This window comes from Myotis brandtii, unplaced genomic scaffold (assembly GCF_000412655.1).
Source record: "Myotis brandtii unplaced genomic scaffold, ASM41265v1 scaffold496, whole genome shotgun sequence".
Classification (NCBI taxonomy): Eukaryota; Metazoa; Chordata; class Mammalia; order Chiroptera; family Vespertilionidae; genus Myotis; species Myotis brandtii.
Genome location: NW_005368921.1, coordinates 966,676 through 990,865, shown reverse-complemented (window position 1 = coordinate 990,865; position 24,190 = coordinate 966,676). Strand labels below are relative to the sequence as shown.

Below are 24,190 nucleotides of genomic sequence, written 5' to 3'. Positions count from 1 at the left end.
AGATAGGGGGCGGGGCTTACTGGAGGTTTTCCCACCAATCGCTGGGACTGGAGGTGTGGCTTCCGCTCCGCTGGTCCCGCCCCGCGGAGAGGGAGGAGCTGCGGCGGAGCCAATGAACTCACAGCCTGGGGTCTGAGGGGCGGGAGGCGCTGGTGCGGAGCTCCCGGTGGGGAAAGGAATCCTTGACCAGAGCCACAGGCCGGAGCGGGGCTGAGACCCCCACCAGGTACGGACCCGAGAGGGCGCGCGGGAATTGGGGGTGGAGGCACGAGTTACCCCCTGGGAAGTGCGCCTGGCCCGGAAGCTATGACACGGTGAAATAGGCGCTGTCAGGGAGCTATGACCCGGTGAAATAGGCGCTGTCAGGGAGCTATGACCCGGTGAAATAGGCGCTGTCAGTCATCTGCTGCAACCTGGTCACCCCCATCTTGTCGGGTTTAGGTCCCCAACTGTAGCCCCCACCCCTCCACTCCCCCAAGCCCCCCTACAACCTCCAAGACCCGGAACTTGACATTGTTGCATTGGTTTACTGCCTTGCCAACGCTTTTACCTCTGGCTTGTGATACTTTTGATTCTCATTCCCACACACACCCCCCCACGAAAGTCAATGTCTAAGGGTAGATACGATTTATCATCCTTATTTGTTATGTTAAAAAGTATAATATACAGCCCTGGCCGGGTTGCTCAGTTTGTTAGAGCGTCCTCCCCATACGCGAAGGTTGCGGGTTCCATCTCCGATCAGGCACATACAAGAAGCAACCAATGAATACCTAAGTGGAACAAACATTGATGTTTCTCTTTCTCTCTTCCTAAAATCAATTTAAAAAAATTAGAAGATAAAGCCCTGGCCAGTGTTCTCAGTGGTTAGAACGTCCACCCCCACACCGAAGGATTCCCGGTGAAGGGCTCATACCTGGGTTGTAGGTTGGATTCCTGGTTGGACGCCTGTGGGAGGCAACCGATGGAAGTTTCTTCGCGTCAATGTTTCTTTCTAGCCTTTCCTCTCTATAAAACTCAGTAAAGACATACCCGCCACCCCCAGCCCTAGCCGGTTTGGCTCAGTGGATAGAGAGTCTGCCTGCGGACTGAAGGGTCCCGGCTCCGTTCCATTCTGGGTACATGTCTGGGTTGCGGGCTCGGTCCCCAGTGGGGGACGTGCAAGAGGTAGACAGTCAGTGGTTCTCTCCCATCATTGATGTTTCTGTCTCTCTCTCCCTCTCCCTTCCTCCAGAAATCAATAAAATAAATAAAATAAAATAAAGTATCCAGGCTGGAGGTCTTAGTGGTCGACCTATGAACCTGGAGGTCTCGGATGGATTCCCGGTCAGGGCACCTAAAAATATATATACATATTAAAAAAGAAACATCCTCGGGTAGGATTAAAAATAAATAAGTAAAGATAGGTGATTTTTTAAAAATATATTTTATTGATTTTTTACAGAGAGGAAGGGAGAGGGATAGAGAGTTAAAAACATCGATGAGAGAGAAACAACGATCAGCTGCCTGCTGCACGTCCCCTACCGGGGATGTGCCTGCAACCAAGGTACATGCCCTTGACCGGAATGGAACCTGGGACCTTTTAGTCCGCAGGCTGATGCTCCATCCACTCAGCCAAACCGGTTAGGGCAAGATAGGTGATTTTTTAAAAAAAGGTTTGTTTGTTTTCATATTTAAACCTCAGGGTTTGCTTGTTGCCATACTCTTTTATCCTCTTTGTTTTTTGTTTGTTTTCCTGTTGTTTCTTATACTGCCTTACTCTTTTAATAGCCAATTCGCAATTCATTCCTTGAGAACTGGAGCCTCTTCTTCTTTTTTTTTTTTTTAAGCAATACAGGTATACATAGTTTTAAACGTCAAGCATTACTAAAAGGGTTAAAGTGTAAAATAAGAGCCCCTGCCCAATCCTGTCCTTCCCCTGTTCCTAATTCCTAGAGGTAGAAAGGCAGCTCATAATTATTCATACTGGTGGAAACAATTTCTCCCCCCCTAAAATTTTTCTTTCATTTATAATAAAATCATATGACATGTTTAGACCACAGATGTGCATGTTTGTTCTTTTCTGTAAGGTTGAGGTTGCAACAAGAGTAAGTTTTCATTTCCTAAACAGACAGATGGCAGTGGGTGGGGCAAGTTAGGGAGAAAGATTTTCTGCCTAGTCTACTTGATGACAGGCAAAAACCAGTTTTGAATGAAGTTTGTAAGTTTCTGACAAATTTGATAACCCACATGAAGACTCAGAGATCAACAAAGATCATAAAAGGTGACACAATCTTAGGGATTGAATGACCTCTTGCACAGCTTTTCTTTTTATTTTTTAAAATATTTTTATTGATGTCAGAGAGGAAGGGAGAGGGAGGGAGGGAGAGAGAGAAACATCAATGATGAGAGAGAATCATTGATCAGCTGCCTCCTGCACACCCCACACTGGGGATCGAGCCCATAACCCAGGCATATGCTCTGACTGGGAATCCAACCGTGACCTCCCAGTTCATAGGTCAATGCTCAACCACTGAGCCACGCTGGTCAGGCCCCTTGCACAGCTTTTAAACATCTAGAATGGAGCTCTTTCTTCCTACTTGGAGAGCAGTTTATAGAGTACTAGAGGACCAGTGCACTCAGGTGTGGGGGGGTCCCTCCGCCCAGCCTGCGCTCTCTAGCAGTCCAGGAGCCCTCAGGGGATGTCCGACTGCCAGCTTAGGCCTGCTCCCCACACTGCCTTAGCTCCCACAGCCGCCGCTGTGCTCTCCTGCCATGAGCCCGGCTTCTGGCTGGGCGGTGCTCCCCCTGTTGGAGCATACTGACCACTAGGGGGCAGATCCTGCATCGAGCGTCTGCCCCCTGGTGGTCAGTGTGCGTCATAGCGACCGGTCATTCCACCGTTGGGTCATTTTGCATATTAGCCTTTTATTATATAGGATACTAGCGGCCCGGTGCACAAAATTCATGCACGGGTAGGGTCCCTAGGCCTGGCCGGCAATCAGGACCCATCAGGGCCTTCCGGCTGCCGGCCGGGGCCTTCCTTCCCCAGCTGCCAGCCACCGGCCAGGGCCTTCCTTCATTCCGCACCACCCCCTGGTGGTCAGCGCATGTCATAGCGAGCGATCGAACTCCAGTCTCCCTGTCAAACTCCCAAGAGGACACTTTGCATATCAGTCTTTTATACATATAGATTTTATCTCCAAGGAGGTTTCAGCCCCTAATAAAGCTTTGGAGCGAGCAGGGATCATGCTGAAATAAATACTTATGACCCACACTATCTTTAAATGCTCTAGCATAAACAAATACAAACATACCTATATATATAAAAGCCTAAGCAGCCAGTTGACCATTCGACCATTCGACCAGTAGCTATGATGTGCACTGACCACCAGGGGCCAGATGCTCAATGCAGGAGCTTCCCCCTGGTGGTCAGTGCGCTCCCATAGTAGGAGCACTGCTCAGCTGACCAACGGGCGCCAAACGCTGGGGTCATGGCTGGCGAGCGCGCGCTAGTATTGCCTTAGGACAGGTGTGTGGAGACCGCAGCGGAGTGGCAGCGAGCCTACCAAGCGGTGGTGGCAGCGGGCAGGCACAGTGGCGCCGGGATGAGCAGGAGCAACGCGGCGCCCGGCCAGGGCTCATACTCCTCCCCAGCCTCCTGCCACTTCGGCACTACTACATCCCTTGGGGGGTGTAGGACTGCCAGTTTTGGCTGATCCCCGCAGGCCAGGCCAAGGGACCCCACTGGGGCATGAATTCGTGCACCGGGCCTCTAGTAAATTTATAGTAAACTAGAAGCCCAGTGCACAAATTCGTGCACTGGTGGGGACCCTCAGCCTGGCCCGTAATCAGGGCCGATCAGGGCCGGCTGGCCAGGGGGATATTGGCCGGCCATGGGAGGTTGGCTGTGGGAGCATACTGACCACCAGGGGGCAGCTCCTGCTTTGAGTGTCTGCCTCCTGGTAGTCAGTGCATCATCATAGCGACTGGTTGACCAGTCGAGCAGTTGACTGGTCATAATGGTCGCTTAGTCTTTTATATAGATAGATGTATTGGGGGAGATAGATTTTACAAATGGTAGAAACATCATTAATGTTTGTTGAAGATGAAGGATTGGTACATGGACAATCCTTGTACTATTCACTCTATTTCGGTGTGTGTTTGAAAACTACCATTAAAACAAAAAGGAGCTCTTAAATGGTACTCCCTGGAAGAATATGTACCAAACTAATAATATTGGTTTCTGGGGAAGACGGGAAGAGACCAAGATTGGGAGTGGGGTCTATGTCTCTCTCCCCTTCCCTTCCTCTCTGAAATCAATAGACACCCCCTTTTTTTTCTTACCTGTATAATTAAAGACATTTTTAATATGTAATAATAAAGTATCATGACACTGTGGGTGATTTAGTCCAGCAAACTTTACAATTGGGAACCTAAATCCTTCAGACTCAGATCCCAGATGGCGCAGTGGGAGATGCTGCAGAATCTCGACAGCCGATTTCAGGATCAGCTGCACCAGCTCTACACAAATAGCCTCCTGCCGGTGGACATTCGACAGTACTTGGCTGTTTGGATTGAAGACCAGAACTGGTGAGGCTCTCAGAAAGCTGGGTGGTGGGGAATGAGGAAAATGGGTTCTTTTTTCTGAGCCCCTAGGATCCTGTAGACACCAAGGGCAGGATGGGTTAGAAGGCCTGAAGATAGTAGCAACCCTGCAGAGATACTAATCTTTGTCATTCCTGGTCTCCAGGCAGGAAGCTGCGCTGGGCAATGATAATTCCCAGGCTAATATGCTGTGCTTCCACTTCGTGGACCAACTAAACTATGAGCGTGCCCGCTGCAGCCAGGACCCCGAGTGCTTGTTGTTACAGCATAACTTGCGAAAATTCTGTCAGGACATTCAGGTACTTGGAGGAGTGGCAATAACAAAGTAGGAATGGGAGATGTAGAGTACGGTTTTGGGTATAGAACAGGACCTGGAGGTGCAAAGGGACAGGGGCAGCCCTGGGGAGAGGGGAACAGAGTCTGGATTTAGGGGATCGCTGGCAGAGAGAAGGTCAGTGTTTAGATGAAGCTGTTGGGAAGAGACCAGGGTTTGTGGACCTGTGGTGAGAAAGGGAAGGGCTAGGGGCCCTGAAGGAGGGGAAGTATTGCATCACTGATGGGAATGTTCACTGAAGGCAGTTGAATGGGATCAATGTTCTCTCTTTGCCTCCTGCAGGCCTTACCCCGGGGCCCTATCCAATTGGCTGAGATGATCTTTAATCTCCTTCTGGAAGAAAAGAGAATTCTGATGCAGGCTCAGAGGGCTCAAGTGGTGAGAGCAGTTTGCTGATGATATGGAAAGCCCCTGGAGTGGAGAGGGACCATGGAAAGGACTCAGGAAATTTGTCTCGGAATAAGATCCCCAAATAGCCTGTCATATAATTTCAGGACTGGATTTTAGGGATAAAAGGTCAGAGTTGAATGTGCTCAGAGCCTCTTATTTCAGGAGCAAGAAGAGCCAGCCCTCGAAGCACCTGTGCAGAGCCAGCAGCATGCGATTGAATCCCGGATCCTGGAATTGAAGGCTATGATGGAGGTTGGTAGATGTGGCAAGAGTCAGGGTGGGCAGGATCAGCCTGCCTCCTCCCACAGAAGCAGCCTCACCTGGTCTCCTCCCCTCTACAGAAGCTGGTGAAGTCCATCAGCCAGCTGAAAGACCTGCAGGATGTCTTCCTCTTCCGATACAAGACTCAGGCCCCAGGTAGGAAGACGTTGAGGGGTGGGAGAAGGCCAGGTTCCTGCTGGAAGGCCGAGGGTAGGAGAGAGCAGAAGGGAAAAGCCCCAGTAAAAAGTAATCACCTTTGGCTACACCTCACTAGCTATAGTTATAGTTCTGCTGCCAGGCAGAGCTACAAGTGCCAGGGTTTGTTGTGGGGGTTGGGCTGGAGGTGTGGCTGGGGGACAGTAGTGAATGCTGGGGGAGTTGCATGGGAAACTGCCTTGGTAGGTAGAGTAGGCTTCCGTTTCAACATGATCCCTGAGAATTCGCCTGCGGGCCCCGAGGGATCCGTGCTTTGCTTTGGTTCCCCTGCCTCTCCCGTCAGAATTCCCCCTCCCCGACCCTGACCGAGGTCTAGGTCAGGAAGATGAGGGGAAGGAGCCCTAGGTCTGAGCACTCGTCTCACTTCCTGCTCCTGCCATCCAGTGAGGACGGCTTCTTTGGACCCCCATCAGACCAGACAGCAGCAGATTCTGCAGGCAACTCTCAATGAACTGGACAGAAGGAGAAAGGTGGGAGGCAAAGAACAGAGGGCGTGGGCAGCAGGGGGCTGGGGAAGACGCGGGACCTGGGAGCCTTGGCCTCTTAGCCTTGGCTTTTTGTCCCTTTATCCCCAGCTGGATGGTGGAGGATGATGGTGAGAGGTGCTCCACACTCACTTATGTCTTTCTTAGGAGGTGCTGGATGCCTCCAGAGGACTGCTAGGCCGATTAACTACCCTAATTGAGCTACTGCTACCCGATTTGGAGCAGTGGAAAGTGCAGCAGCAGAAAACCTGCATTGGAGCCCCCCCAGACGGAGGGTTGGAACTTCTCCAGCTAGAGAAGTGGTGAGAGGCACCTCCCCGCCCTCAGGCTCACCCAGCCCTAGTCCTAGCCACCGCCCTGTGCTTCGTAATGTCCTGTACACGGTACTGCTTTCCTACTCTCTGCTCCCCAGAACGATCCCAGCTCCCTTATCTGACTACAACTGTACTCTGCTCTTCATTCTCGATACCCAGAGCCCTTCATTTTTAATCACCTGGGAAATATACTACTATTGTTTGTGTAAATATAGTGCAAAAAAAGAGAAAATTACTTATTACATTACTACCCAGATGTAGCTACTGTAACATTATTAAACAAAAATTGAGCCCTAGCCAGTTTGGCTCAGTTTGAAGAGCGTCAGCCTACAGACTGAAGGGTCCCAGGTTTGATCCTGGTCAGGGGCCCTTGCCTGGGTTACAGGCTTAATCCCCAGTGTGGGGCATGCAGGAGGCGGCCAATCAATGATTCTCTCTCATCATTGATCTTTCTCTCTCTCTCTCCTCCCTTCCTCTCTGAAATCAATAAAAAATATATTTTTAAAAAATTGAATCATACCATTCATACTATTTTGAGACATGTAGGCTTGTTTTTCTTCTTTTTTAACTTAGCAGTATATTATAATATTTACCTAGAGGCCCGATGCACGAAATTCATGCTGGAGTAGGCCTTCCTTCTCCCAGCTGCTGGCACTGGCTTCCCTCTGGCACTTGGGACCCGGTTTTCCCTCGCAGCACCTTGCAGCCTGAGCCGGCCCTCTCAATCCCAGCTTTGTCTGGACTGCTGGCACTGGCTTCCCTCTGGCACTTGGGACCCAGGTTTCCCTCACAGCACCTTGCAGCCTCGGCCGGCCCTCTCAATCCCGGCTTTGTCTGGAAGGTCATCTGGAAGGATGTCCAGATGGTCGTTCTGCTATTCGGTCTAATTAGCATATTAGCCCTTTATTATATAGGATGTTACTTTCAATGGCTGCATTATTGTTCTCTATATGGAGGTAACATAATTTAATTAATGAACTATTCTTTTTGGACATTTAGGTTGTTTTTAATTTCTTGCTATTTTTCTAGTAAACTTTTTATTTTATAGTAATTTTTAAAATTTATTTCAGAGAAGAAGGGAAAGGGAGAGAGAGATAGAAACATCAATGATGAGAGAGAATCATTGATCAGCTGCCTCCTGCACACCCCACACTGGAGATCAAGCCTGCAACCTGGGCCTGTGCCCTGACCAGGAATCAAACTGGAGACCTCCTGATGCATGGGATAATGCTCAACCAACTGAGCCACACTGGCCTGGCTCAATTCATTTTTTTAAAATATATTTTTATTGATTTCAGAGAGGAAGGGAGAGAGGGAGAGAGAGAAAAACATCAATGAAGAGAGAGAATCATTGATTAGCTGCCTCCTGCACGCCCACTACTGGGATGGAGCCCACAACCCGGGCATGTGCCCTTGACCAGAATTGAACCCGGGACCTCCCAGTCCATAGGCCACTGAGCCAAACCAGCTAGGACTCATTGTATTTTTTAAAAAATATTTTTTATCTTAGTAGTACATTTATTTGTTTGTGGGTTTTTGTTTTGTTTTTGTCAATCCTCACCTGAGGATATTTTTCCATTGATTTTTTTTTTTTAAGAGAGTGGGAGAGGGAGAGACAAAAAGGAACATCAATGTGAGAGAGACATATCGGTGGGTTGTCTCCCGCACCTGAGGCCGGGTATTGAGCCTGCAACTGAGGTACATGCCCTTGACCTGAATCAAACCCATGACTCTTCAATCTGCAGGCCGATGCTCTATCCACTGAGCCAAACTGGGTAGGGCAAGAGTACATTTATTAAATCTGGGGACAGGGAAACAAGGAAGGGCCTAGGCCAGAAGAAGCAACAGAAGACAGCCTAGGCAGGGCTGCCTTGGCTCTAGAAACGTTATGGGAAAGAAGTGAGCGAAGGCAGAGCTGCTGTCAGCTCACTGGAGAGTCAGAGAAAAGGGGGCCTTGAGGACAGGTTCAGGGGTTAGCCATGGATGAGCTACCACAGCCTGTTGCTCCCTGGTTGCAAGTCTTGTGGGGTTCCTTAGAGTTTAGGAGATGCGTGCCTGAGGGGAAAGAAGATGGGTAAGGGAAAGGAGCCAGCATGCTCCCAGGAATGAGAGCTTGTCTTGTTTCATTGTTTTTTAATAAAAAGGTATTGCTTTCTCTGATTACAAATACAGTGTATACCAATTGAAAAAATTTCAGACAGCGTAAAAGAGTAAAGAATGCCCGGCCGGGTATGGCTCAGCAGTTAAGCACCAACCCAGGAACCAGGAGGTCACCGGTTCAATTCCTGGTCAGGGCATATGCCCAGGTTGTGGGCTCAGTCCCCAGTGGGGGGGCATGCAAGAGGCAGTCAATCAATGATTCTCTCTCATCATTGATGTTTCTACCTCTCTCTCTCTCCCTCCCTCTCTGAAATCAATAAAAACATATTAAACATAATAATAATAATTTAAAAAATAAAAGAGAAAAGAAAGAAATCAACCATCTGTTTAATATAATCATGCAGAGGTAGGTACCCTCTGTTTATGCTTTTGCATACTTTTTTGCAGATTTCCCCTACGCCTATACACAAAAATACATATATTTTAAGCAGAAGTCAAATCATATCTATACTATCTTGTAATTTTTTTAAATTTAATATTTGTGGACATTTTTCCATGTTAAATATTTGAGCCTATATCATTATATTTAATGGTTGCATAGTATTTCATTACATGTATATGCCATAATTTATATACCTAATAACCAAATGGTTCTGATTTTCTATGACAAATAACAAAGCTATGAATCTCCTATTACATTTATCTTTGTCCATTTGTCTGATTATTTTCTTAGGATATATCTTAGAAATGGAATACTATAAAATGTATGCACACTTTTTGAGGCTTTTTAAAAAATAGTTTCAAACTACTATCCCAATTTGTTTGCTTATATATAGTATATGATTGTTTTCCTGTCACTACATTGCCTATTATTAGTTTTTTTATGGAGTCAGTAAACTATAGAAGTCAATATAGAAGTATATATCAAGCATCAGATGAAAGTTAGCTTTATTATGTTCCCCTTTTACCAATTTTAATGTGAAAGTGGCTTTGATTTTCATTTCTTGGATTATGAATCATGTTGGATAATCAGTGCTTCCTGGATTCTTTTCTCTTTTTTTTGTCCCAATCAGTTTTAATTCTCCACATAGTTAAAGGGGAGCTCTTAGAGCCTGTTTGGGGGCTCCAGGAAACTCGTGGATTCTCTCTCCCTTGGGTTCTATCACTCAGGTTCACAGATGGAGCAAAGCTAATGTTTCATCTGCGGCAGCTGCTGAAGGAACTGAAGGACTTGAGTCAACTGGTTAGCTATGAGAATGACCCTCTGATCACAGGGGTGGACCAGCAGGAGGCCCAGGTCACAGAATTGCTACAACATCTGCTCCACAGGTTTCGAGGCCATGGAGGGACCTCTAGGGAGGGGAGGGACAGGGGAGCCATTGTTACAGATGCTGAGCTATACAGTCTCTCCACTTCTCTCTACCCAGAGCCTTTGTGGTAGAAACCCAGCCTTGCATGCCTCAGACTCCCCATCGACCCCTCATCCTCAGGACCGGGAGCAAGTTCACTGTCCGAACAAGGTGGGCACTTCAGAATTCATTCCTGCTTCCTTTTTCCAGAACTGGCACTGTTCGCTTTCTGGCTTTAAAGATCTTCCCACTCTTGGCTGTTCCTTCTCCTCCCCCCCCTCAATCAATCTACCTCTTCTAATCTCTTCCCTTATCTTTTCCAAACATCTGGTCTATTCGGAAGTTGAGGTTGACCACTTTCTCCATCCACCTCTCTCCTCCCCAGGCTGCTGGTGAGGCTCCAGGAAGGCAGCGAGTCACTGACTGCAGAAGTCTTTATTGACAAGTAAGTTGGAGCAGGTGAAAGGTGGGACCAAAGAGGGGCCAGGATGTGGGCTGACGGGGGAGGGAGGGGTGGAAGGGGGCCAGAGGAGACACCTCCTTTTCCCGAAGGCTCCGGGGCTGTGTTCTTCCCGCCTCCATTCCTACCTCATAGAAATAACAATTCATCCCTTTTGTTGAGCACCTGCTATGTGACATGCAGCTTGTCAAATACTCACTTAATAGTCTAGAAACCCTATGCGTTAGCTGTTATCAATGCACCATTCAGACGAGAAAACAAGCTCAGTGAGATGATGTGTCTTGAAGGCCACATAACCAGTGAGCTGCAGATTTGGGTTTGAACTTAGGTCTGTCTGATCCCAAAGACCACATTCCTAATGTCTATGCTGTTTTGCTTCCCGGTGACTTTATTTTATTTTATTTCTTTTCAGGAATCCTCCTCAATCACAAGGGTAGGTACCTGACAAAAAAGCTGCAAACCTTTGTGCATTGCGTGAGCTGCGCAACCACATGTGGCAGCCCTGAGGGGGGCACAGACAGGAGAAGGCTGATTTGGGTGGCACATACGCAGAGGGAGATGGAGAGGTCTGAAATGAAATGGAGCTTTTGTTGTCTTCCTGCTGAATTTTAGAATAACTCTGTTCCTTTCCTTCATATGTTTTCTTCCTCCTGGAATAGCTTCCGGAAGTTCAACATTCTGACCTCAACCCAGAAAACTTTGACCCCCGAGAAAGGGCAGAGTCAGGGCTTAATCTGGGACTTCGGCTATCTGGTAAGAGGCTAGTAGCTTCTGTTTCTGATCCAGTGGAATAGGCGGGGGCAAGTGCCCAGGCCTTGGGAAGTCTTGTGGGCAAAACGGGTTCCAGGGCTGCTGGGTCCCTCCTCTGGCATTCTCTCTCCTCCCCCTCAATTCACAGACTCTGTTGGAGCAACGCTCGGGTGGTTCAGGAAAGGGCAGCAATAAGGTGAGTCCTGGACAGAGGGCTGGGGGGCAGGAGGGACATGCCCCAGGGCCCTCTGCTCACGGCTGTGGCTGTCCCAGGGTCTGCTGGGTGTGACTGAGGAACTGCACATCATCAGCTTCACGGTCAGATACACCTACCAGGGGCTGAAGCAGGAACTGAAAGTGAGTGAAAACGGAGGCGGGGAGCGGAAGCAGGTTGCGGGGAGGGCACAGGAGGGGTTAACAGAAGCCTCTCGGGTGAAATATTGCCCCCGGCCCCGCCCGAACGTCTGCAGCTAGAATCCTCACAGCCTCCGCTGTGACTCCTGTCTTCTCCCAGGCAGACACCCTCCCTGTGGTGATTATTTCTAACATGAATCAACTCTCCATCGCCTGGGCCTCCATTCTCTGGTTCAATCTGCTCAGCTCAAACCCTCAGGTAGGAGGTGGGGCCAACAGGGGAAGGGCGGTGAGGAGGGGTGGCAGCTTGGTGTGAGGGTGCTGCTCTGAGCCACCCTGCCCTCTTCCCGTACCTGCAGAACCAGCAGTTCTTCTCCAGCCCCCCCAAGGCCCCCTGGACCTTACTGGGCCCTGCCCTCAGTTGGCAGTTCTCCTCCTACGTTGGCCGAGGCCTCGACCAGGACCAGCTGAGCATGCTGAAGGACAAGCTGTTTGGTACGGACCTCCTTTCCTGTCAGCCCCGGCCCTCTGTCCTCTCCACCCCAGGAGGCCTGGCCTTGCCTCCTCCCATCAGCTAACGGGCTTTCTGTCCACAGGACAGAACTCGGGGAATGAGGGTGCGCTGTTGTCCTGGGCCGACTTCACTAAGGTAACACCCTCCTCCTGGGCAGCCAGACCCTAGCCCCAATCCAAACCCCGCCCCGCCCCCATCGCTCCTTCCCCACCCCGAGGGCCACTCCATTTCTCCCTGCTTTTCCACTCCTCCTTCAGCGAGAGAGCCCGCCTGGAAAGCTACCCTTCTGGACATGGTTAGACAAAATTCTGGACCTGGTACATGAGCACCTGAAGGATCTCTGGAATGATGGGTAAGACCTTGGTCAGCCTCCCTCTCCCTAGACCCCCTGCCTCTCTAGGCTTGAGTGGGCTCTGTGCGCCCTCATGTGGCAAATAGGGAGAGAGAGCAAAAGCTGGGCCAAGGTCACACCCCCTCACCTTTGCAATAACAGTTAGAGCCGGGGTTTGTCAAGCAGCTATTGTGATCCAGAGCCTGCTGGGTGGCTTCATGAATTCTCTCGTGTAACCTGACAGCCATGCGGAGTGGGGGGTGTTGCCCCCTCATGTCCGGTGAGGAAACGAAGGTTAGAGAAAGTAAAGGGGCTGAGTCAGGATTCAAAGCCGGGCCTGTCTGACCCCAAGCCTGTGCTCTTCCCCCGACACTGCCTGCCCATGTGCACGGCACACTGCCTTTTACAAGGTGTTTTTCATCGGTATGGCCTCCCTGAGTCCTCACACCTCTTCCAACCCTGGAGGTGGATGTTGTCAGTGAAGCGAAGTGACATGGCCACAGTGGAACAGTTTGTAGTGGCAGCGCCAGGGCAGAAAGCTGGCGCCCTCTCCCTACCCACGGAAGCGGGAGGCAGGAGGGCCGCTCAGCTGCTTTCTCTGCTCCAGGCGCATCATGGGGTTTGTGAGCCGGAGCCAGGAGCGCAGGTTGCTGAAGAAGACCGTCTCTGGTACCTTCCTACTGCGCTTCAGCGAGACATCCGAAGGCGGCATTACCTGCTCCTGGGTGGAACACCAGGATGATGGTCAGCTGCTCCGCCCTGCTGCTCCCACAGCCCCTCCTCCCTGCCCCGCTGCCTGCGCTCGGCTTCCCGGCTCCGTCCCGAAGCCCTCAGCAGGTCTGGGGTGGGCAGGCAGAGTGGAGCTCCCAGGCCCCGCCTCCTCTCCAAGCCTGCCTGTTCCACTATCCACTGTCCAGATACGGTGCTCATCCACTCCGTGAAGCCCTTCACCAAGGAGGTGCTGCAGTCGCTCCCGCTGACCAAAATCATCCGCCACTACCAGCTGCTCACCGCGGAGAACATACCCGAGAACCCGCTGCGCTTCCTCTACCCCCGCACCCCCCGGGATGAAGCTTTCGGGTGCTACTACGAGGACAAAGGTGAGAGTCGCTGACTGACTTCACTGGGACACTGCAGGCATCCGCAAGGCCAACGCCTGCCGTACCAACATGCAGAGAAGTTCAGGGATTTGTCCGTGGGACACTGCTAATTAGTAAGGAGATGTGACTGTCAGGACATCGGTCTGGATCTCATCACTAACCTCCCGCCTCTTGTGTGCGTCCCCGACAGTTAACCTCGAGGAGCAAAGGAAGTACCTGACACGGAAGCTCATCGTGGTCTCTAACAGGTGAGATGGGGACTCTGCGCCATCCCCCCACCCCTTTCTGCTGACGCAGTCAGCCAGCCTGTCCACGTCCAGTCTCCCTGGCCTTCTCGCCTCCGCGCCACGCTCTCCAGTCCTCTAGGTTTTTCCTGCTCTTCTACTCTCTCTCTTCTCTATTTTCCTGCTGCCATCCTTCAGCTGTCTCCACAGAGGTTCCCTGATAATAACAGTCACATAGCCCTGATGTGAATGGACATCTGATTGATGCCAAACATGGTACTAGATACTTTTATAACATTTTTTAAAAGTTAATCCTGCCCTAGCCAGTTTGGCTCAGTGGATAGAGCATCGGCCTGCAGACCGAAGGGTCCCGGGTTCATTTCCAGTCAAGGGCACATGCCTGGGTTGTGGGCTCGGTCCAATGTGCAGGAGGCAGCCAATCAATGATTCCCTCTCATTATTGTTTTTATTTCTCTCTTCCTCTCTGAAATCAATAAAAAAATATATTTTAAAAAAATTAATCATTATGAGAATTCATATGAGTAGGTAATAGGAACAGGAATATTTAATGAAAGTTTACTATATACAAGGCACTGGGCTAAAACTTTGTGCTCATTTTCTCACTTATTGAATTTCCATAAAAGTCCTGTGAGGCAGACACTTATTACTGTCGCCAGCGGAGGAAACGGGTTTAGCATAGTGAAGTGGCATGCTCGAGGTCCATGGCTACGAAATGATCCAGGTCTGTCAGATTCCAAAGCCCTGCTTTTAACGAGCCTCCTGCCCCTCAAATATTATTAGGTATTGTTGTTCCCATTTTACAGATGATAAATCTGAGGCTCAGAGAAGTTAGTTAACTTGCCTAAGGTCACCCAGCTAGTAAATGATAGGATTCAAACTCTGGTAAGCCTGACTGATAGGATTCAGACTCTGCAAAGCCTGTGTCCTTTGTTTGTAATTAATTTTAGAGAGAGCTAGGACGGGAGAGAGAAAGAAGAAAAAAAAAAACAACAGAGAAACATGGATTAGTTGTTCCACTTATTTATGCATTCACTGGTTGACTCTTGTATATGCCCCGATCAGGGATTGAACCTGCAGCCTTGGCATATCGGGACGATGCTCTAACCGAGTTACCTAGCCAGGGCAGAGCAAAGCCTGTGCTAAGAGCCCTCTGCTCCATTACCTTCTTAGACTAGAGAAGTAGTCTCTGCTTGCTCTACTGTTCCGACCTCACCTAAACTGCTACGTACTCCCCTTTGTCTGTATTGGGGTATCCAGACAGGTGGATGAGCTGCAACAACCGCTGGAGCCTAATCTGGAGCCAGAAGTAGAGCCATTAGACCTGCCCCCGGGCCTAGCACCAGGGCCAGAGCTAGGACTAGACCTGGAGTTGGAGCCACTGCTAAAGGCAGGGCTGGATCTGGGGCCGCCACTGGAGCCCGAGCTGGAGCTGGAGCCCACACTGGACCTGGGACCAGAACTGAAGCTGGAGCCTCTTCTAGAGCCTGTTCCACAGCCCGTGCCAGAGCCAGAGCCAGAGCCAGACTTGCCCCATGATCTGAGACACCTGAACACTGAGGAGATGGAAAGTACGTGATGAGATGGGGCTGGGGAAAGGGATGCCTCCCCTTCCCCAACTCCCCTCTCTCACCCATTACAGGAAACGCCCCCATCTAAGCTCCTCCTGGGAGAGGAGGCTCGTTTCCCTTGTGTCCCTTTTACTAGGAAATGGACACACCAACCCCTGCCCTACCTAAGTGCCCCCTCAGGCCCTGCCCAGGCCTCTGCTACCATCTCCCTCACTGTCCTTGCTGGGTTGGGAACTCCTTACCTAAGATCAGGCCCTCACTTCTTTCTCTGGACTACCCAGTCTTCAGAAACAACATGAAGATTGAAGAAATCATGCCAAACGGAGACCCACTGTTAGCTGGCCAGAACACCGTGGATGAGGCGTACAACTTCCACCCGAGCCATTTCTTCATGGATGGGCCCTTGACTCCTGACTACTAGGACTATGTTTCCTCTGTTCTTTCCATATCTTTTACCCCATATAATCCCCGCATCATGGTGTTGCTCTCCCAGGATGGGAAATCAGGCCTGTGCCTCTTCTAAGCTGGGTTAACGGCCTGATTTGAAGTGAGAGGGACATGTGAACCAGAACAGATGTTGGCCATGGCTCTAACTAGGATCCTGGAGGCTGCCTGCTGTGCTGGGAGGGGTAGCGGTTTTAGGAACAGGCCAGGACAGTTAGGAGGAACTTGGAGGGCTCAGAGAAGTCGCTCCTTTCCAGTATGGAAGAATTTCAACTTTTTAATAGCTGGTAAGACTAACCTGGCGCCCACTAGCGTTGGCCCTCAGTGGGGAACTGACACATCGCAGGACTCCATTTCTCCCTCATGCCCAGGATGACCTTCTCCTTTCTTCCTCCCCTCACTCTTGTCCTAAATTTCCTCTTTTCCTGCAGGGACTGAGAGCTTTCTGCCTCAGCCACACTGGGAAGCTCCCCTCTGAAGAGGAAGTAGGAGGTAGAACTCCTCTTCTTACCGATCTCCCTCTGACCCCCGCCCCCCCCCACCCCACACACACCCCAGAGCCAGGGCTGGGCCTGGAGTCCCCCCCCCCCCCCACACACACACACACACACACACCCCAGAGCCAGGGCTGGGCCTGGATTAGAGCCACTGCTAAAGGCAGGGCAGGACCTGGAGCCTTTAGCAGTGGCCGCATCCATTCCTCCCCTGGAAACCGATCCTACCAGCCTACTGTGCCTGTGAAGCTTTGCACAATAACTAATGCTGCCTAGACTCCACTTTCCCAATGCTTAGGAGACCAGGGATGTTCGCTAGCTGGGAACTCAGGAACTGCTTTTTATAGTATAGATTGGTATGTTTACAGAGGAAGGGAAGCCCTGGGTCTTAGATATTTCTCTATTAAGATGTCATCCCTTTCTTGTGTGCAATATATTGTTTACCTGAAAAGACTGTTTCTATTCCTTGGGCATGGACCTGGGCAGAGATCAAGTTCCTGGAACTTAGGACCTTGAAGGTTTTTCATGAGCTCTGGACAACCTCCCACCTTAGCCATTCCCAGGAAACCCCGGGACAACTGCCTTTGCTCTAAGATGTGCTTCTAGTAAACCTGAGATGCAAATGAAAGTGAGGCCTTCTACACGCGGCTATTTCCTGCCTGGTATGTGAGAGCAGCAGCTTTCAACCTTTTTCATCTCATAGCACATAGAAACTAATTACTAAAATTTTGCAGCACACCCAAAAAAAAAAGTTTTTGGCCGATCTGACAGAAAAATAGGTGTAATTTTGATTCATTCATACAGGATGGCTATTGTTGTGTTGGTGGTTGTTATTTTTTTATTTGACAGTCTAAGAAAGAGGTCAATATATTGTTTACCTGAAAAGACTGTTTCTATTCCTTGGGCATGGACCTGGGCAGAGATCAAGTTCCTGGAACTTAGGACCTTGAAGGTTTTTCATGAGCTCTGGACAACCTCCCACCTTAGCCATTCCCAGGAAACCCCGGGACAACTGCCTTTGCTCTAAGATGTGCTTCTAGTAAACCTGAGATGCAAATGAAAGTGAGGCCTTCTACACGCAGCTATTTCCTGCCTGGTATGTGAGAGCAGCAGCTTTCAACCTTTTTCATCTCATAGCACATAGAAACTAATTACTAAAATTTTGCAGCACACCCAAAAAAAAAGTTTTTGGCCGATCTGACAGAAAAATAGGTGTAATTTTGATTCATTCATACAGGATGGCTATTGTTGTGTTGGTGGTTGTTATTTTTTTATTTGACAGTCTAAGGAAAAAGAGGTCAGTGCTTCTGAATAAAGTTAGGTGTTGTATGTTTAAAAAACTCTGGGGACACTGGTTGAAAATCGTGTGTTAGAGGAACAGTACTATTGAGAAAGAGTCCCATCTGAGCAGAAGTGGCTAATAAACGTTGTGCTGACCTAGAAACGTTTCCTCTTTGATCTTCTTTATTTCCCTTCTCACAAAGACGAATGTTCTTGAAAACACCAATAGGCCATGTCGGGTCAAGGTCAACAAAGCATGGCATGTCTTCCACCCACCCCAGTATGCCCCTCTTGTCATGTTTCTTCTTCTTTCCTCCCTGTTTGGAGCAACCTTTCCTGACCCATAGATTCTTCCAGGGGGAAGTAAGCTGTATATGCGTGTGTGTAAGGGTGGGGGGTGGGGGTGTTAGTTACAGAATTAGCCCTTTGTTCCTCAGCAGGTTGGTGCCAAAGCCAAATTTTAAACCTGGGTCTGTCTGACTCCAAAGCCCATGTTTTTTGTGGATATTGTGAAAATGGAGAAAGGAAGAGAAATAATCACTAGAACATTTCCATACTTCCTTTCAAAGGTAGTTTAACTCCCTCGGGGTAATCAAACTCCCTTCTGAAGGGGCCCACAGATATCCATTGAGGGAGAATCCCATTAGTTTGGGGGATTGACCTTTATCTTCCTGGAATGCCCTTTCTGCTCAAACAGCTCTGACTTTGGATCCTGCAGTGATCGGGATCCCCATCTTTGGCTAAATACACTCTTGGCCAAGAAAGCAGCGAAGGAGGCCCTGGGTCAGGGAGCAAGAGAGGTGTCCCGTTTCCTAATCTCGTCCCCTTGTCATCCCTTTCATCTTGCTTAGCCACGCAGGGATTAAGACCAAAAAGATCCCAGTTACTCTATACACCAGGGGGTCAAAAGGAAATACCCTCTCCACCATAGCCCCAGAGTAGAAGAAGGTTGCATATTATAGTCCCTCATCCCTGTTTTTTCATTTGTTTTCTTTTCCCCAACCAAACCTAGAAATTAGACTTAAATATCCATATAAATAAGTTTATTGAAAAAAGTAAATAAGTCAGTATAAATATAATAAATAATCCTCCCCCTCAAACTGCTGCCAATAGAATAAATAATCCCAAATTTTCCCTTCCCCTCTAATAAATACTTAACATGTCCTGGGTCAGCATCATAAATCCGCCAGTATTGGTAATTTTTCAATGCAGGTCCCATTAGAATTAATGACTGAGTCACTTGTTGGCTCACAGGTGCCTCAGCCAATAGGTTCATCTTAGCCATGAAGATCTGGAGGCCATCCTTAAGCTGTTGGCTTTAGGGGCTCAGGGTTGCTGCTCCATGGGCAAAGACCCGGGCAGCCACAGCCACAAAGGCCTGGAGGCTGCGAAGGATCTTAGGGCGGAGAAGGAGCCGCTGCCATGGTTGGCTGGGACTGAGGCTTGGAGTCTGCTCAGTCGCCCAATGGTGCCCCTCAGTCTGAAAGGACACAGGACACAATGAGAGAGGATTCGAGGTCCTTCACCACCACCACCACCACCCTCGTCTGCCAGAGACTACAAGCTGCCATGCTCCAGCCCCTAACGCATACCTGCAAGAGTTGCCTGAGACCCAGCAGAGAGGCGTGAAGCTGGCTCACAGGGCCATCGGGGAGCAGGGAAGGCTCCCCTGTGAAAATGTCTGAGCCCAGCAGCTTCTCGTAGAAAACCAGGCCCTGGTGGATCCTTTGCAAGCAAGACTGGGAAGAAAAAGCAGTGAAAGAAAACTGAGACCCTCTCCCTAGTCCGTTCCCCAAAGACCCCTCCGGTTCTTCGCCTTTCCCAGACCCAGCTGTTAAGATTAGGAGGTGGGAGGTGAGTATGTCATGAGGATGGAGCCCTCAGGAATGGCACTGGAGTTTATAAAAGAGACCCAGGGCGCTGCCTAGCCACTTCTGAGGTACGATCTGGAAGAGGGCCCTCGCCCAACCATGCTGCTACCCTAATCCCCGTGGGTGTGGACCCAGTGACTTTATTTGTCACAGCCTCCAGAACTGTGGAGAGATTTCTGTCCTTTATAAACTGCCCAGTCCACGGTATGTTGTCACCGCAGCCTGAATGGACAAGGACAGATGTGACTCTTACTAATTCTCCGTGGCGCCCAGATATGTCTCCATGCCCTTCCTTGTGGCCCAGCCTCGTCTTAGCACCTGGCTGTTGTCCCGGAGTCCTTGGGGGTCACAGCCGTCCTCACACTGGATGTGGGGAACATCATTTGTCGTCTCATCTTCCTCTTCTCCTGCTTCTCTTGGTAGATCCTGGAATGGAGCAGAAGCATCCAGTAAGCACTTTCACATAAAGAAGCACATGGACTCAGGCCCGTGACTCTCCCAGGAGCCCTACTTCCCTGTCCTCCAGCTCCCACCCAGGCCACAGAGTCCCCCACGTCCTGCAGCCTTGGAGAGTGTGGGGGGGGCTCCTGCTTAGGCCCGGAGGGTGCCACTCACCACATGTTCCGTTGGCGGGTGCGCACTCCAGGCCAGTGTGCAGAGTCTCTGTGAGAGCTGCTGGCACCGAGCCCAGGCAGGGCTGCTGCCTTTAGGCACGGCCCAGCCCTGAGTGGTCCAGCATGTCGTCAGCAGCAGCAGCAGCAGCATCACAGCTCTGCTCCCCAGCATCCTGGTGCTTCTCAAATCTGGCGGCTCTGTGCCTTGCACCAGTCCTTGTGGAATCTCTGCCCACTTCCCCCTGTTCAGAGCCTGATTCTCTCTGTTCTGTGCGTCTCTGGTTTGGCTTCCTTTGTTCGCTGAGGTTCTCTGCTGCTTCCCTTATTTTTCTCTCCTTGTCTGAGTCCCTTTTTAAGGTCCCTGCATTGTAACACCCGCCCTTTATACTAGCAGGTGACTCACAGCAGGTGGGATTCCCCTCCCTGCATCATCCCCGCTGTGGGGAGCCCAGGTAAGCAGCCTCAGCTCCAGGGGAAATGACTCGTGCGGTTGCTGTGGCTGGAGGCCTGGGATAGGACATATGTGTAATGCTCTCCAGGAATTGAAATGGCTCCAGAAGGGGTGGGGTGGAGTAATGAATATTTAAATGAATCTAGTCTCAAATTCCTTCCTGTTTAACCTTTTCCTCATCTTTCTGCCTCTCAAAACTACCCCCCCCCCCACCTAATGTCCTTACCTCCCCTTGCCTAAGGAAAAATCAAAACATAAGCATTCACTTATTTCCCAATAAAATGGCAATGAAGTTTAGTTCCCACCAGATACCCTCTGAAGATAAGAGGGCTTCTTTTTCTTCATTGGTAACAGTGTCGTTCTCACTGGGAGAGAATGGACATGAAGGCACTTTGAGAACTGGGCAGCCACATACTGCTATATAAAGTGTTACGGCTCCCGCACTTCAGGCCTCACTGTGGAGGGTAGGAGGACTGTTGGAGGGAGGGAACTGTTGCTAAGAACCATCTGATTCTTCAACCTTAGTGGCCCAAAGGGTCATGGGCCCTGTGGGATGCAAGTGATGGTTCTTTTGAGACACCAGTGTAAGCAAGGGCTAGAAGTCCAGCTTAGATATTCCAGCCCCTCCACCATGGCTAAGAAGTCTAGGAGTTCTGGATAGCTGAAGGTGCATAGTTCAGTGACCCTGGCCAGTCCTTCAGCCTGTTGCATCCATGGGTAAAATCCGCTGACACCGATTTCATCACCCTCCCTGATGCAACATCAGTGAAACAGCTAAGAGTGTGAGGTTAGGCGTGGGAGCGGAGGGTGGTCCAAATGTGGGGCTGCCCCCACCCTAAGTGGAGGGTCCCAGGACAATTTGGACGTCAGAATGAGGCCATGGGTGACCACACTGATGGCTCCCAAAGCCACCCCCAGAGGTTGATCCTTTTTCTCTGAGAAACTTACCCTGGACAGAGGTCTCCCTTAGAATTAGTCAAAACTGCCCAGTGAAACTTCTGATTCAAATATGACTCTCTGGTAAATCCATCCTTTGGATAAAACATTTTCAGCATCAGAGATGTTATCTCAGTTTGAGTGAGAAATGGTTTGCTGCTCCCCACATACAGTGGATATTCCCAGAATAAGGAAATTGGTGATGGCAGTGGAACTCACCTCACTTTAATATAAGTTGTCCTATGATGTTTCCACCTCTGATTCCCATCCTGAGAGCGCTACAAGATAGGAGATGAAAGGTGAAAAGGAGGAGGAGGAAGTGGAACTCCGGGGGAGGAGATGACAAGGGCAAGGGTTGAGCTGGAGGCATGGGTTCTGCTGCTCTGTTTCACTTCCTGGTGCTTTGGGAGTTGGGTAGGAAGCAAGGTTGGTGGGGCAATTGTGGGACGGTTGTGTGGCAGGAACTACTTCCGGGACTAGATCTGACCTGGAGCTTCAAGGAGTCCTTGACGTCAGCAGGGCTTTAACTGTTATGCAAATCACATTCACAAGACACGCCTAAGTAGGCCTTTCCAGTTGGATGACCAGGCTCCAAATCCAGTTGAAGTTCCCCCGGGTAGTTAATAATGATAGCTAATATACAGGGTGGGGCAAAAGTAGGTGTACAGTGGTTCATATGGAAAACTGACACAATAATTAATAAATAATACAAGATTAAACTGTCTTTGTGTACTTAAAACTGTACACCTACTTTTGCCCCACCCTGTATATCACCTCTCAAGTTATGCCGAGTGCAGTGGAACCTCGGTTCTCAAATTCATTCTGGAAGGCTGTTCAAGAAGCAATTTGTTAAAAATCCAAATCATTTTTCCCTTTAGAAATCATGTAAATTGAATTAATCCGTTCCAGACCCCTAAAAACAAAAAAAGAAAGAAAATATTCACAGCACAATTTCCTGAGATGTTAACTCAAGGTTTAGCAGTAATCTGACTCAGACTTGAGCATTCTCTCCTGAGACATGTGACTGATCATACAAGTATGAGCATGAAGGGATTGGGAGGTGGTGGTGGGGAGAACCGAAGTTTTGTTCAACAACCAAGATATTTTTTCCATGAACAACTTGGTTGAGAACCAATTTGTTCAAGATAGGAGACGTTGGAGAACAAACTTTCTCTAACATTTTCAATCTTGACACTCTTGAACAACTTTTTTTTTTCTTTTATTAATTTCAGAGAGGGAGAGGGAGAGAGAGATAAAAACATCAATGATGAGAGAGAATCATTGATCAGCTACCTCCTGCACGCCCCCTACTGGGGATTGAGCCCACAATCTGGGCATGTGCCCTTGACCAGAATCGAACCCGGGACCTTCCAGTCCACAGTCCCATGCTCTATCCACTGAGCCAAACTTGCTAGGGCTGAACAACTTTCTTGAACATTTCCCATCTCAAACAATTCGGTTCTCGGCCTGACAACCCTTTCATGCTGATACCTGTATGACAGGTCACGTGTCTTTGCGCTAAGGTATTTTTCTCTGAGTCTAGGACCATGCTGAGTCCTGGAAGTCTAAATTATGGGGTCTCTGTACCAGCCTTTATCAAAGGAGAAAAATGGTGTTTTGGGGATTTTTTAAAAGATTTTATTTATTTATTTATTTATTTTTGTTAATCCTCACCTGAGGATATTTTTCCATTGATTTTTTTTTCAACTTCCAGCATCATTTATTTTTCCTAGAATTTGTATACAATTAATTGCAGCAAGACAGTGCTCAATACTATTTAAGCCTCACATTAGGTTCTTAAACTACCTCAGCATTTGTAAATGTGAGTCACATTCCAGTAAAACTGGGAAACTAAAATCTGACATACCAACAAATTTACTCAATATCAATGTAACTACAAAATTTTATATGTAACACCTGGACTTTACAGAATTTGGCCTTTAGAAACTAGCTTACAACACAAAGTTACTCTTTGCTTACCTGGCCTAACCTATGTAGTGTTACACCAACAGATCCCCCCTTTCCCACAGCTTTTACCATGAAGAGACAGGTGATTCCTCCGTTCAAGACAAAGTGGGGGCGGGGGGGACACCAAAGTTCCCACCCAGAAAAAATGTTAACAGAACTATCCAATTGTAATGTATCCGCAGATATAACACTAGAAATAGGTCATGGGCAACTCTGAAGTCTTTTACCTAAGTAGTATAACCAAAAGAACACACAGGTTTCTCATTAAACTTTGTTATTTTAATGGGTCTCAAAATTCTGTGACAGATTTTTGGTCATGTGGTTCCCATTAAAAAGTACTGATTTTAAAAACAAATAACTTAGAAACTGCCACACACAAAAGAACCAAATGGCCCACAGAACATCCCCCTTTCCTTCTGAAGCTTTTATGATGCATTGTAATCACTCACCAGCCTTTTACTATTAAACCCAAATGGCCGACTGAGACCCACAGATCTGAGAGTTCTTCCACCACCGAGTAAGACGGGTGGCAGGTGTTGGGGATAATATTCATTTACCTTCTGAGCTTCTGGGCCGACCTGGTGACTTTGCCAGCTCCAGCTGCCTTCTCAGCCACGGCTTTGATGACACCCCCAGCAACTGTCTGTCTCATGTCACGAACAGCGAAACGGCCCGGAGGAGGGTAGTCAGAGCAGCTCTCAACACACCTGGGCTTGCCAGGAATCATATCAACGATGGCAGCATCACCAGATTTCAAAAACTTGGGGCCATCTTCC

General features: G+C 49.1%; 2 protein-coding genes and 1 pseudogene across 5 annotated transcripts in view; 1 reads left to right on the top strand and 2 right to left on the bottom strand.

Moving 5' to 3' along the window:
- The first annotated feature begins 117 nt into the window (after positions 1–117).
- STAT2 (signal transducer and activator of transcription 2, 113kDa) lies at positions 118–16,380 on the top strand. The gene is made up of 24 exons (XM_005876751.2): positions 118–226; positions 4,426–4,569; positions 4,730–4,883; positions 5,201–5,296; positions 5,471–5,560; positions 5,650–5,725; positions 6,170–6,255; positions 6,418–6,572; positions 9,855–10,013; positions 10,112–10,204; positions 10,419–10,478; positions 10,906–10,926; positions 11,153–11,246; positions 11,392–11,439; positions 11,517–11,600; positions 11,758–11,856; positions 11,957–12,092; positions 12,194–12,246; positions 12,369–12,463; positions 13,050–13,186; positions 13,360–13,542; positions 13,733–13,790; positions 15,045–15,355; positions 15,637–16,380. Exons 2-24 carry the CDS (start codon positions 4,439–4,441, stop codon positions 15,774–15,776), a joined length of 2,559 nt encoding a protein of 852 aa, XP_005876813.1. The 5' UTR covers positions 118–226; positions 4,426–4,438; the 3' UTR covers positions 15,777–16,380.
- Positions 16,381–18,600: 2,220 nt separating this feature from the next.
- Positions 18,601–24,184, bottom strand: IL23A (interleukin 23, alpha subunit p19). 3 transcript variants are annotated; one of them, XM_014548138.1, is made up of 6 exons: positions 22,221–22,282; positions 21,666–22,079; positions 20,061–21,541; positions 19,764–19,871; positions 19,167–19,313; positions 18,601–19,054 (listed from the first exon to the last, which is right to left on the bottom strand). In XM_014548138.1, the coding sequence occupies exons 3-6, from the start codon at positions 20,229–20,231 to the stop codon at positions 18,893–18,895; spliced, it is 588 nt and encodes a 195-aa protein (XP_014403624.1). In that variant the 5' UTR covers positions 20,232–21,541; positions 21,666–22,079; positions 22,221–22,282; the 3' UTR covers positions 18,601–18,892. The 3 variants fall into 3 exon arrangements, with proteins under 3 accessions (XP_014403624.1, XP_005876812.1, XP_014403623.1); XM_005876750.2 differs by lacking the exon at positions 22,221–22,282 and adding an exon at positions 23,972–24,184 and having other exon boundaries at positions 20,061–21,724; XM_014548137.1 differs by having other exon boundaries at positions 20,061–22,079.
- LOC102240662 overlaps positions 23,968–24,190 on the bottom strand; it is a 3,166-nt pseudogene continuing 2,943 nt past the window's right edge. The window contains exon 3 of the transcript XR_001364134.1: positions 23,968–24,185. The product of XR_001364134.1 is annotated as an elongation factor 1-alpha 1 pseudogene (transcript). The remainder of the gene's footprint in view (positions 24,186–24,190) is intronic.